The 13876-nt window shown below is 38.3% G+C and overlaps 1 protein-coding gene across 7 annotated transcripts in view; it reads right to left on the bottom strand.

Annotated features, from left to right (window-relative positions):
* Nucleotides 1–2987: 2987 nt before the first annotated feature.
* The window catches only part of LOC130915364 (growth factor receptor-bound protein 10-like), a 138719-nt gene continuing 127830 nt past the window's right edge, over nucleotides 2988–13876 (bottom strand). For 4 of the 7 annotated variants that reach the window (XM_057835323.1, XM_057835324.1, XM_057835329.1 and 1 more), the window contains 4 exons: nucleotides 11189–11255; nucleotides 11015–11102; nucleotides 10822–10915; nucleotides 2988–6266 (listed from right to left, as the gene is read on the bottom strand). In XM_057835323.1, the coding sequence (XP_057691306.1) occupies nucleotides 6120–6266; nucleotides 10822–10915; nucleotides 11015–11102; nucleotides 11189–11255 (396 nt within the window). In that variant the 3' untranslated portion in view covers nucleotides 2988–6119. The remainder of the gene's footprint in view (nucleotides 6267–10821; nucleotides 10916–11014; nucleotides 11103–11188; nucleotides 11256–13876) is intronic. The other 3 variants (XM_057835327.1, XM_057835328.1, XM_057835325.1) reach the window with 3 other exon arrangements.

Here is a 13876-nt window from a genome sequence, read left to right as displayed (position 1 = left end):
CCGAGTACGGACTGGAGACCCCAGAGTCAAGGTGGGCGACCCCTCCAAAAGTGGTCGAGAACAATCGAGCTATGATCCTGTGGGACTTCCAGATCCAGACAGACAATCTGGTGATGGCCAACCAGCCTGACATAGTGGTGGTGGATAAACATCAGAAGACAGCAGTAGTGATAGATGTAGCAATCCCGAGCGATATCAACATCAGGAAAAAAGAACAAGAAAAGCTGGAGAAATATCAAGAGTTGAAGGAAGAGTTGGAGAAAATGTGGGGAGTGAAGGCAACAGTGGTGCCAGTAGTGATTGGGACACTAGGGGCAGTAACCCCCAAGCTGGGTGAATGGCTCCAACTGATACCAGGAACAACGACCGACATCTCCGTTCAGAAGAGCGCAATCCTAGGGACAGCGAAGATCCTGCACAGAACCCTCAAGCTCCCAGGCCTCTGGTAGAGGACCCGAGCTTGAGAGGAGAGAACAGACCGCCCTGGTAGGCAAGACAACGATTTAAAAAAAAAGAATATGTTAATAAATGGTTTTCAAGCACTTCAAATTTAACAATTATGTTTTAAACATGTTACTGACCCACCGAATTATTTTTAACCAAGAATAAAATAGAAAAATTCTTGTCTTTATTAAATGCTTCGTTAAGTGTGTCCACTCAAATCCGTTCACGCTGCTCACTTACACACGATGATTGACGCATGCGGCGCTTTGAATACGCGTCACTGGCAAGATCAAACCTTAACCATCTGTCAGTCATTGTGAACTTTAATAAGCAACTCCAGTGCACTGCCTGACCAAGAAAAGCAGCAGGAGCCAGAGTGAGAGACTACGTGATCGGATCGGGACAGCTCTATTAAATACTGCATTTATTCATTTTATGAGTGAAAAAAAGTCCATGATGGACTGAAGTTTGAAGCGCGAGGAATCACAATACTAATCATGGTAAAGCTGACTTTTAGTGGTCCCTGAACACTAACCCTTTACCGTACTCGCGTTAGGGTTTTTAGTTATAGTGTAGGGATAAAGGTATGAGGCTAATGGTTTAGGGCTTGGTGAAGTAGGGTTTTTAGTTAAAGTGCCTTTGACAGCAAAAAGCATGTTTATTTAATATTTCACGCGGTATTTTATGCTCCTGAATGAAATGGACCGCTTGGATTTGTGTGGAAGCAGTCGTTTTATTTTTTTCATGTTTTTGAATCCCACGTCATGAAAATGAGTGACTTCCGGCTCCAGTCTCGGGTTGAGGACCAATGCGAATGTGACGTCACCCGGGTCAGCTTCTCATAATACAGCATTGCTTTATAGCATGCAGATTGACTGCGGATTCAGCTGATTTTGCGGGTTAAATTGATTATTTTTCGCATCACGCAGCCAAATGTGCTGCAGGGTTTTGTTGCTCCACCAGGGAGAGGCGTGTGAGCCTTTTTGGGTTTCAAAAATCTACCGTTCACCCCGAGATTAGTCAAAACAAGTCCGACAACTGTGAGACCATTGGACTTATGAGCAAGTGAGTAAACATCGTGTTTTGTATTATGTCGAATACTGGGATCATGGCACACGTTGTAATACGGAGGTGGCTTGCATTTTGGGGCTGACAATGCTCCTTGTCCACCGAGAACGCCACTTGGCTGACGACCGGCGGCTTGTCGCACACCCCCTCAGTCCTCTTCGCGTGCCCGCCGGAAGAGCGCTATACTCGGCTTATGCTTGTACGGTTCTCCATATCGTCCAGACTTCCAGCTCCTTCTGCCCTCTTCATGTGCACGGCCATAGACCACTATCCTCAGGTTGGGCTCGGGCAGCTACGCACTCCTCTGACGTCGGTCGGTTTGTCCGGCGGTCATTCTCCAGCTGCTTCACCGGCAAACGAGCTCTCCTGCCCGCAGCAGGGAACGATGAGCTGTAACTTGCTCACCGCCGGAAAGATTTCCGATCGGTGAAGACAGTTGACAACCCCTGTTGCCGTGTGGCATGATTTGGGGTAGCGTTGTGTGATTTTTCGCTTCGAAAGGCGAGAATAAGACTTGGAAACGCCGCTCTGTTCGGGTTAGCATGTCGGCTAACTGTCACACCTCCTGGTTTGTTTATGCTCTCCAAAGCTGGGGGCAGGGAAATGACAAAAGCCGGACTAACTCCGGTGGCATAAAATACCGTTCGGGAGGTACAAGAAGTCGACAGTTTTGACCATTATGGAGTAATTTTGCAATTTCTTTTTGAATAAATGGATTTTTAATATTTCATTTTCCATTTAGACTGTTATTTGACATGACCATACCATTTAGCAATTGTATAAAAATACTTCGATAAAAAGAATATCCTTTAAAAATATTGGAGTAGAGAGATTGAAACAATGACATTTTGCGGCTCTGTCGCATTTTCCTCGTTCTGAATAATTCCCCCTCAATGGGCTGAATTGTAATTCAGAAATCAGAGGAAATCGTGACCCCACCAACGTCATCATCCAGCTGTGGATGCTAGAGCGCTACAATGACAGGCAGGGGCTAAACAGCAGAAAAGACTAATTTCTCATCATCTGCGCTTTGCCAAATTGTTGTATATAGTTGAATCATCTCAAAATATAATGGTTCTTTTTCTTTTTCTGTAGATGTCCATATTTTTCGAAAATTTCTGAAAGCTGCTTCGACATAATTAATGCAAGTGACATAAATGCCAAAACAACTTTATGTGAAAAACGTTTTTAAAATGCTTTCAGCATAAAATTCTGGTTACTTTTAAAAATTATATACAAGGGCAAGACATTATAAAGAAATATACCTACTAATGCTGCCTAGTTATCCTGACATAAACATCAAGACAAAGAATATATAGAGGCATAATAGCGAAAAATAAAAAAAGGGAGGGGGGGGGTTTGCTTTTTTATCTGAGAAAAAAAATTAATAGACCTCATTCCGGATGCTTTGCGAGTGAACATTCCACCTGTTGTCAATTGGAATGCCATAAACACGAACATTATGAATATCAGTGTGCTTTAAAACTTCACATCTCGAAGTTGTACTTTTTCTTTTTAATAGACAATCCTAACAAAAAAGTACATAACAATAATAAAAATTATATATCAATAGATGCTATGTCATTACAATAGTCATTATATTAAACTTGCACTGCTCAATCATTTCATGGTGATGGAAAAAAAAAAACCCAGTACAGAACAGTGCTAAAGAAGAAAGAAAAAAAAAACAAATGTAATATTTTCAAGTAGATCAGCCACATCCAGATACATTTGTTACAAATACTTAAAAAATGTTTCATCATGTATTTTAGATAAATAACAGTGACCATGCAGAGGGTCAAAGAGTGTAGCTATACTGCAAATCATTTGTTCAGTAAACCATAAGACAACCAGCAGCTAAATAAAGATGGCTGTTAAATTTTGCATCAGCTGTTACAAATGCAATCAGAACTCAGTCTGAATAGAAAACAATACAATGTACTGTCAACTGCTTAAGTGACAATGAGAAGGTTTATGCCGGATATGAAAATAAGCAGACAAACCATTAAAATAATAACATAAAAACAATTTCCTACAATTGGTTGCTAATTGGGCTTCGTTGCATTGTCATGTCAGCCAAATTTAATGTGTCATTTAAGAAAAAAAAAATCTAATAAACAAATCCCTATTTTATCTAAAGGCACTGAGTCGTAATCTTCATTTTCTAATTGATAAACTTAGCCAAAGATACAAATAGCTTTGAGGCTTGACACTATATGGAAAACTATCTTTAGATCTGAAGTATAAATTCTCTCATATGCAGCATGCAAACAAACTCTGTACGAGTTGGATGCATATTTTGCTGAGCTTCATCAATGTTACATTAAAAACAAGGAGCTATATTTAAATGTATAGAAGTCACAGTTTAGGGTGAGGGGCAACTTTAGTGAGAAAAGGCGGAAGGTGAACTACCCTAATATCTATTTAGGCACGCACCCATACAAATAGGGACATTTAGATGTGAGTTTTTCCTGAATATTTTGTCTTTTATTCTTATGTCATAATTCTATGCTAGTCTGTGTCATCACTGTTATGTACTGACCTTCAAGTATTAATCTTCTGATAAGTTTTAATAACACAAGTATCAGTATGCAGACAAATGTTTCTGACAGTTTGGGAATCAGTAACAGCCAGGCATGAGAGTTATCTTGTCTTGTAGGCTATTGTACTATTGAGTATTGGCTATTTGGCAGTTGGATGTCAATATACTTTTTACTGGCATACCCGCAATTTTTAGACTATAAGATGGTACTTTTCTTCTTAATTTTGAATCCTGCGGCTTATCGTCGAGCACGGCTTATTTGTTGATTTATTTGGGTTAATAGGTAACACTTTATCTGACAGTGGTGTCATAAGACCACCAAATTATGTCACTAACTCCATTCATGTCCACATCGGATCTTTTACACCCTTTCAAAGGTGAGATAATTTGCCATATAACACTAAATGTCATGTTATAACCATTAATTAATGCTCATGACGGGGTCATGTCATAATTACGATTGTCTAATGACAGTCTTACGGCACCCCTGCCAAATAAAGTGTTACCAAATACTATAACTAGCAATTAATGAAACAACTGGAACAGTAACTGCAGAAATAATTAGGACAGAACATAAATTTGAATTGGTATTTACAACTGTAGCGCTGCAATGCATGCTAGGGGGCATGTTGGACAATAACAGTGTTGACAGCAGGTGGCAGCAGAGGTTGACTGTCTCCCCTAAGGGAGCAGTGATGACCAAATGAAGCTTCTTGAAGCAATGAAGCTTTGCAGCCTACTGGTTCAAAGCTTCATGGTGGTTCATTTGGTCTTATGACAAGTCGTATGTCGTATGCTTATCTATGAACAAATGGCGTTTTCGTGTCAAATTTGGTGGGTGGCGGCTTATAGTCAGGTGCGCCTTATAGTGCGAAAATTACGGTAATTATATTTTGCACTAATTTAAATTCCAAGTTAGAATTTAAGAAAATTTTCACGAGGTCTAACGCATCTCATGTGCTGGCTATTGTCATCTCTTGCCTGCTGTATTAAACGTGTTATACTAAGAGACACAATACAATATTTCTAATAGAACCTCCGTACATCATATTTAGTTTGTTCATAACTGACACTTATCTGAATCGTTTTTCTCCTGAAAAGTATGTCATAATAAAATTGAACTTACCAAAAACTGGACATGAGTTTGTGTAGCTTACATGGACATATTTAGAATATTAAGACTCTAGCAAATGGATGAGTTAAAAAAAACAACTTGCAACTAAGGGAAGCAGGACAAAACATTCTGTATTGTCAGCCAATTAAAAAAATATTTTTTCGACATTTCATGAGTGTTCATAAACCACCTCCTGCGGGCTCATTCGTCCAACAGGCCAACTCCTCAAAATAAAAAAATAAAAAGTAAAAATCATTCTGTTCTGGCTGCAAAGCTGAGTTTAGTCTTGTCTCGACACACCTTCGACAATAGAGGGCGGTGTCAGCTCACAGTTAAAAATAATGCCAACAACGGAGAAGTCCGGCACCCTCAAAGGCCACTCCCAGTTGGATGAGTGCAAAAGAAAAAAAAAGTGACAATCAACACAATATTCTCTGAGAACAAGAGAAGATGAGACTCCAGTTCTCAAAGTGCAGAGTGGTCCACACACAAAAGGGTTCATAGTTCTGTTGATTGTCCACATGAGGGCGACAGTCTTCACTTGAGCTGCATGATTGAAACTCTTGGAGAGTCATTGAGTCTAGTCCCCAGCTTAACAAAGACCAGTTTCTGCAAAAGCATTGACACAAATGGCAGTGTTCATCATTTTCACCCCTTTGTCCTCTTGACTACTACTCTGCGTGCAATTCGGTAACATTCAACGCACTCCAAAATGAATACAATAAATCAGCAGTATATGGCGGACTCGCATCGACAACAATAATAATAATTAAAAAAAACAAAACAAAAAAACAAAACAGCAATGACACATTAGTCAATTCACAAACTTCTCAGAAGAATCAACCAATATTAACATTCGCTCTGCTATGGGCAGAGTCAGGTCAAGTGAGAGGGGGAGGGGAGGACCAGGGATTGCGACGGCAGGGCTCATGTGTCACACGGGAGGAGGTGTCATAAGGCCACAACGGTGCAGGGGTGTTTGAGTTTACAAGGCAGCACTCCTCGGTTGAGCTGATAGAACTCCACCAATTGGATCAGGTCGGTGAATTTGGTGGCACCATCGTCAAGGCTGAAGAAGACTTGTCCGTCCTCTTCACACTGAGGAGCAGATCGGTGTCCAAAAGGAGTGGCGGGGTGGGACATCCGATGTAACGAAGAGCACACACAAAAAAGTCAGGAGACCGCGAAAACAGTAGACACGAGTCACAGTGTTCTTTTAATTCATTCACTGCCAGGTGTGAAAGTGGGCTGGAACATCGTTCCGGCAAGAAACTCAGCGCCGGAACGGTGCTTTGATCCCGTAAATATGACAGCAACCATCAAAACCCCATGCTAAAAACAACCTGCCTGGCTGCTACATACGCATCTCTAAGAGGAAAACAATCTACTAACGTCGGATTTACATACACAAGTGTTAACAACAGGAGCAAGAAAGGGCTTGTGTAACGTCATCCGTTTACACTGATATTTATTATTTATTTATTCCACGGACAGCACGGAATTTTCTCGCCGTGTGTCTGATGTGTCGTGTCGATGTGTGCATTCGTTAAGCTAACCAGCCTCCCTGGCCGGGACTCCGGTTGCCGGTTCAATTGGCTGACATACTGACATGTGATCAGCATGGATAGTTATCTCTGACTAATCTGAATGAGATGCTACTTATTTCCTTATAATCGAAAAAAGTCTGTCTTTCTTATCTTCAAAACAAAATATATTCCATTTCACTGTGCAAAATATAATGTCATTTGTACTTATTTTGTTCATGCATGTTACTTTACGAAATTTGGAATGAAAATCAGTTTCTCATGTATATACATAGTTACAGTATGTAACTTTTTTTTCCTATGCTTTTAGGAGCCCCCCCCACCCCCACAAAATAAATAAATAAATAAATAAATGGGGGGGGGGGGGGGGTAGGGGGAGGGAAGAAAGAAATCTGGCTCCGTGGCAACCTTTTTGTTAGGGAGTTCTGGCAATTCTAGCCACTTTCACCCCTGTTCACCGCCATTGACATAACAGATGTTCAATCATTAAAAACCAATGGAATCCTAAGCCCAAACAAATGTAAACCATGTAGGCCAAAAACGTTTTTAAAATGAACTGGACATGATATATCACCATCCAAGGTTAAGAATGAGATAATGTTGTCGCCAAACTTCTCAAATTCACAGTTTATAATTTCCTACATTAATCCCTGCGAAAAAACGTTAAAGACGTGAAAAACACGTCTTTGGCAATGAATGGCAATGGAAAGGGAAGTGCAGGATTTACTAAACTACACTGTGGAAAACAGACGCTGGGAAAAAAAATGACCCGAGACGGGTAAATAGTTTACGGGATACGCCTAGAGCTGTCCCGACTAGTCGACGTCATCGACGACGCTAAATGCATCGACGGTTGATAAAGGGTTAAAAAAAAAAAAGCCAAAGCCAAAAAAAAAAAAACGCACCAGATTGACCAAAGCATTGACTTATTTAAACTGAAGTGCCGTCACCCAGGTATAATTTTGAAAGATGACAGGAGACAAAAACCTGGCGGATTGTAAGTCCATATAACGGCATTTTTTTCGTAAAGTTGCCTTTATGTGGGTCGTACGACAAAGTATTAGGGGCTAATGTAGCTGAATAAGCAGATACGTACTTTACGTAGCGAGTTGCCACCGCCGTTAAAATCAAGAATATTTAAAGCATCTTGTGTTTAAGAATCGGTTTTACAATTTAAGGAAATTGTTATTATTTTGCTTCATCTAAATCATATTATAACCAATAGAAGAATTTATAATAATGCTTCTTCATAGCTCCCAGCGAAGGTACATGTATGTAAGGTGCGTAGCGGCTCACAGCTACATTAACCCTACGCAATAATGCAACATTTTATTTCCTCGTAGCAATATTAGGACTTAAATCTCGTCTTTTAAAAAAAAAAACATAGTGATTTGGCTCTTATACTCCGTCGTAACGTCGTATGAACGTGCATCAAGTTTTTTTCACGTACTTCACTCCAGTGATACGTGACATTTATTCATCTACTCTGCTGGTGCTCACTCTAATGCTGAGAACAATATAGACATACCACAAAAAGAGACAGTAAGAATTGTTTTGAATCCTGTTGGAAAAGTTGAAGTCACAGTGTTCTAAATCTGTTTACATTCCATTCTTTTGCACTAGTTAATGCCATCAGCATTTGACCTCATTGTACATGTGTGATTTATTATTGTTATTTATGTGTTTATTTCTACCGTATTTTTAGGACTATAAGTCGCAGTTTTTTTTTTCATAGTTTAGCTGGGGGTGCGACTAATACTCACGAGCGAGATATGTGTGAAATTATGATATTATTTCACGTTATTTTGGTGTTTTGGAGTGACACTGATGGTTTGGTAAAGTTGTTAGCATGTTCTTTATGCTATCGTTATCTGAATAACTCTTAATAGCTATGGCCATATTCGCGTTCTGCCTTTGACAAGTGTATTCAATTGTATTATTGACTTTTTTATATTGATATGCATGCTTTTAGTTTGTAGCGCTTTCACGCCGAAGTGGGGGTGCACTCGCACTTGTTTACGCAAAGAACAGCGCTCACACACCAGAAGACGGAAAGCTACACAGCGTCTCTGAGCGAGTGGGCGAGAGAGAGAAACACGGCTGCGAACCTACGTTCATTGTTTATGCTTGTAAAATATCTCTAGAAAGGCAACGCCTGTGTGTATCATCTTTTCTGTTGTTGTTGTGTGTTTTCCACCTGCGATCGGACACTTAGAACCAGTTGTGTGGTTGTTTGAACTATGTGCTAATGCTAGCGAACGCCTGCTAATCGTTTGTGTCATTGCTGTAATAGCTGCTAATTATCATTTATTTACGTTGATGCGAACCTGTTTGGTATCGAGGACGAAATTGATTCAGCAAATTATATGGACGTGCAGAAACGTCATTTGGGAGTTTAGCTTGCTGAATAGCCAGGACTAAGCCGTAGCGTCCTGGTGAGGACAGTATATTCGCATTTCGTTGTTCACGCATCATGTAACATCATACTGTACACTTATTCAGCATGTTGTTCTCTATTGTGTTTTAATTAGAGATGTCCCGATCGATCCGATCACGCCATTTTCAAAGTATCGGAATCGGCAAAAAAATATCAGACATGCCTTTTATATATATATATATATATATATATATATATATATATATTTTTTTTTTTTTTTTTTTTAATTTTTTTTTTAATTAAACCGTTTTCTAATTGTATTTAACGTTACAGACATAATATGTTACACTCATCCAGAGTCTTTAGTTTACGCTTAAGGTAGAGTTATCAAATTTATCCCGTTAACGGCGGTAATTAATTTTTTAAAAAAATGTATCACGTTAAAATATTTAACGCAATTAACGCATGCGCTGCACGACCCAGTCACGCATTGTCGCGTTCAATCTGTAATGGTGCCGTTTTACCTATATATAGAGCTAAAAGGCAGCGCAAAATGAGGAGAGTGAATTTTGGCAGCCTTTGGAGAATTTTTTTAATTGGCTAAAGCCTTACAATCCCTCTCCCTATGATTAGAAATATCCCGAAAACCAATGTGGGGAAGAAAGGTAGTAATTTATCTTTTTCTTAACACCCTATGTTATTTCCCAACGCAGAGAAGATATATCAATTGGTACCACTACGCACAGTCATGGTTGCACTTCCCATCATGCATTTGGGCAGAACAGTTAAATGGCTACAGTATCATTTACTGAAAGGTCAACAAATACACTAGATGGCAATATTTAGTCACAATATACAAAGTCACATTTATCCTTTAAGAATTACAAGTCTTTCTATCTGTGGATCCCTCTCACAGAAAGAATGTTAATAATGTAAATGCCATCTTGAGGATTTATTGTCATAATAAAAAAATACAGTACTTATGTACTGTATGTTGAATGTATATATTCGTCCGAGTTTTATTCATTTTTTTCTTAATGCATTGCCAAAATGTATATGATCGGGAAAAATTATCGGGAATGATTGGAATTGAATCGGGAGCAAAAAAAAAGCAATCGGATCGGGAAATATCGGGATCGGCAGATAGTCAAACTAAAACGATCGGGAGCAAAAAACATGATAGGAACAACCCTAGTTTTAATATTAAATTGCCTTTCAAAATGACATATCTGTACTATGTGTTGGATTTTATCAAGTAAATTTCCCCCAAAAATGCGATTTATACTCCGGTGCGACTTATATATGTTTTTTTTTCCTTTTCGTTGGGCATTTTATGGCTGGTGCGGCTTATACTTAGGTGCGACTTATAGTCCGAAAATACGGTACTTTAATAAAGAATTTAAGTGTTCCAAAATGTTTTTGGTGAATTAATAATCGTCAACAAAAAATTTAATTGCAAGATTAGTTTAAAAAACTAAAAAAGCTCATTAAAAATTATTAGACTAGTGGACTAATCGTTAAAAAAGCAGACTAATCGGGAGAAAAATAATACAGCCCTAGATCAAACGCGATATTACTTCATTTCTATTTGACCTTGGTATATACTAGTATAAAACAATAGACATCCACTTATTGGTAGCCACTTTTCACACCAATTACTGCAATTTTCTGAGTATGAAATGACAAATAAAATAGGATTAGAAAGTCTTTTTAAAAATGTAAGAACGCCTACCGGTAGTATCTGGAAATGTTTGATTTTCTGGTGATGGCACAATGTGAGAACAAAAGCCTTGGGGTTACTCTGGCTGACTCGTAGAAGAAACAAGCTGTAAAATAAGAACACACGGACACACAACTTTAGCTTCACGGTTTACTTGAGTAAAGTGAAAGTGGTAAAGGCTGTTTTTTTTTTGTTGTTTTATTACCCATCGACTTGACCCTGCTGATGGACAATGCGATGAGATTCTTCTCTGGTAATTCTGCCGTGGAACCACAGCTGGGCTATGTGAATGACTGAAAATTGTTTTTGTGTACGTGAAGCGGAATATCCTATTTTGATTCTATACTCAATGAAAAACTGTGTTAATTATTCCATTTACCTGAGTTTAGTGAGGAGTGATGTAATGGACTGTGGGAACCTGAGATGTTCATACGGTGATTCCTCTTCTGAGGCAGATGTCAAATGCAAACAAAAAGACAAACAAAAACAAAAGAGTTAGTTTTGATACGATCTAAGAAACTGCTTGTGTACAAAACACACCTTTTTATTGTAAACCTAAGTCTCACTTTTTTTTATTTTTTTATATAACAGCAAAAAAAATACTTGAGTAAAAGTACAAGTCTCTAAGAAAAAATTTACTCAAGTACAAAAGTACTTGCTTTAAAATTTACTTTGCAAGTAAAAAGTAAAAGTACAGTGGTACCTCGACATACGATCGCTTCGACACACGATCTTTTCGACATCCGACGTAAAATTTGACACGCCATTTGTTTCTACATCCGACGAAATGTTCGAAATACGACGATTTGTGACAATGTCGCAATTTCATTGTTTTCCCGCAAGACTGACGCACAGTGGATTTTCCTGTGCGAGAAATCAACATGGGTTCCAATAATGTTAAAGCAGTTGGTTAAAGAAGAAAAAAAGGTGGGCCTTACCATTGAAATGAAGATGGAATGATGGAAAAATATGAGCGTGCGGTGCATGTCCGTGAACTGCTTGACAATACTACTCTGACCTCTGTTCGCCAGTCTTTATAAGTTAAGGTGACAATTATTATTCTGGTACCATTGCCGAAGAGATCGCGTCGTATGTTTTTTAATCATTTATTTCAGAACTTGTGCAACACAACACAACTGATAGCAACAACAGGACGTGAAAAGAGTCAACTGCACTCTCTCACTCTGCCGTCAGCTCCACGTTGCGTTCAGGTACACCACGCATAATACAAACGGCACATTAGAACCCGATTTGCTACATTATTACAGGTATGATTATTATTATTACGTATTATTGTATTATAATTCAGATTTTTATTCATAATTTATTTGTTTTGCTCATTGTAATTGCTTTTTGCAATAGCAACAGCAGTATTTATTAAGGATTTTGTAAAATAGCGCTGGCCTGGTGTGACTAGAAGAATGGGTACCACTGCAGATAGTTCGGTTAGAACAATAATGATGCGTGTCCCGAATTAATCAAAACAAAACTTTCTCTTCATCAACGCGTTGCCTTTTTAGAACATAGGTCTTAGCTCTTTGGTGGCCAAAATATGCCTGATCAGAAAAACAACAAATTGCAACTCGCCACCAGGGGGATCCAAAACATGTAACATGCAAACAACCAGGCATTTTTTAACAGATTTAGTGTATGTTTTTGGGCAGTGGAAAGAATTAATGGAATTATAATGTAGTCTTATGGGAAAATCCTGCTCGACATACGACCATTTTGACATACAAACAAGGTCTTACAACGAATTAACTTCGTATGTAGAGGTACCACTGTATTTTCTCCCGATACAAAAATGTAATATAGATTATTACATACATACATACAGAGATCTGAGTCAACATTCAAAGACACAACCAGAAAATTCATTGGCTGCTCAGTTTTATTTAAAACTGCGGAATGGAAAACAAGTAATAAAATTGATTGCACTGTAAACAGGAGCTTATCAAGCTCAAAAACTCCTAAAATGAGCTTAATGGCGGATTGCAAGCAACTATCAGATGCATACTGCCACCTACTGTACAAGAGTGCAGTTAGTTTTGTTGGTCAATACCTTGTTCACCTGCCAAATCTATTTTGTACTCGTGTTACTGCCCCTAGTGCTCAGTTACGGTATAGTTGCACGGGGCTTATCGATTGCGCCGGAGCCATGAAAACGAAACTATAAATTCGCAATGAGAAAAAAAGAAAACAAGCAAAAGTAACGTGTAACGCAGGCGACAATTTGAAAAGTAGTGGAGTAAAAAGTACAGCCGATATTTGTATTCAAGTAAAGTATATATACACAAAAATGTACTTAAGTACAGTAACGAAGTACTGTTACTTCGTAACATTCCATCACTGGTAAACCTTAATTTATTGCTCAGTTGCCACAATATTTCTTTTTACCTGGTACTTTTTGTGAAAGTGCATGATTCTTTAAGAAAACAATTTATTGAAATACATTACTGATTATAAGGAAGAAGAATTTGTTGTATGCCAATGAATCTATGAAACTTGTACCAAGAAAAAAGGACAACCTCTTTTTGAGGCAAGTGACTTGTCTGTCATTAAAAGAACAAACAAACAAACATACTTTACCAATTAAATTATTTCAATAAAATATTGTTGCATTTTTTCCCCACGATTTTTTATATATTATGAATATATATTAAAATAAATACAATGTAAATAAAAGCTAAATTCAACAAATCAAAATCAATAAAACAGAGATACACTCTGGTTACAGTCCCAATTAACACACCAAAGCAGATAATTTTTTGATTCATTGCATGCCATTGACAGCAATAGACATCCAATTCATTTAAACATAGAGGACTGGTTGTGAACACTCATCTTTCAGTGCCGTTGACAGCGTTAGATGTCCAATCCATTTTCACTGGGATGGACTGGACATCTAGTGTCTTCAATGGCCTGCTATGAGTTAAACACTATATTAAAAAAAAAACATTTAGAGCAGCGGTTCTTAACCTTGTTAAAGATACCGAACCCTACAAGTTTCACATGTGGATCCACCGAACCCTTTGGAATTAGATAATAAAGCTATTTTGTTCAAATT

This window comes from Corythoichthys intestinalis, chromosome 4 (genome assembly GCF_030265065.1).
Source record: "Corythoichthys intestinalis isolate RoL2023-P3 chromosome 4, ASM3026506v1, whole genome shotgun sequence".
In the NCBI taxonomy this organism is placed as follows: domain Eukaryota; kingdom Metazoa; phylum Chordata; class Actinopteri; order Syngnathiformes; family Syngnathidae; genus Corythoichthys; species Corythoichthys intestinalis.
The sequence above is the reverse complement of the archived record's forward strand: the minus strand, read 5'-3'. Positions and strand labels throughout refer to the sequence as shown.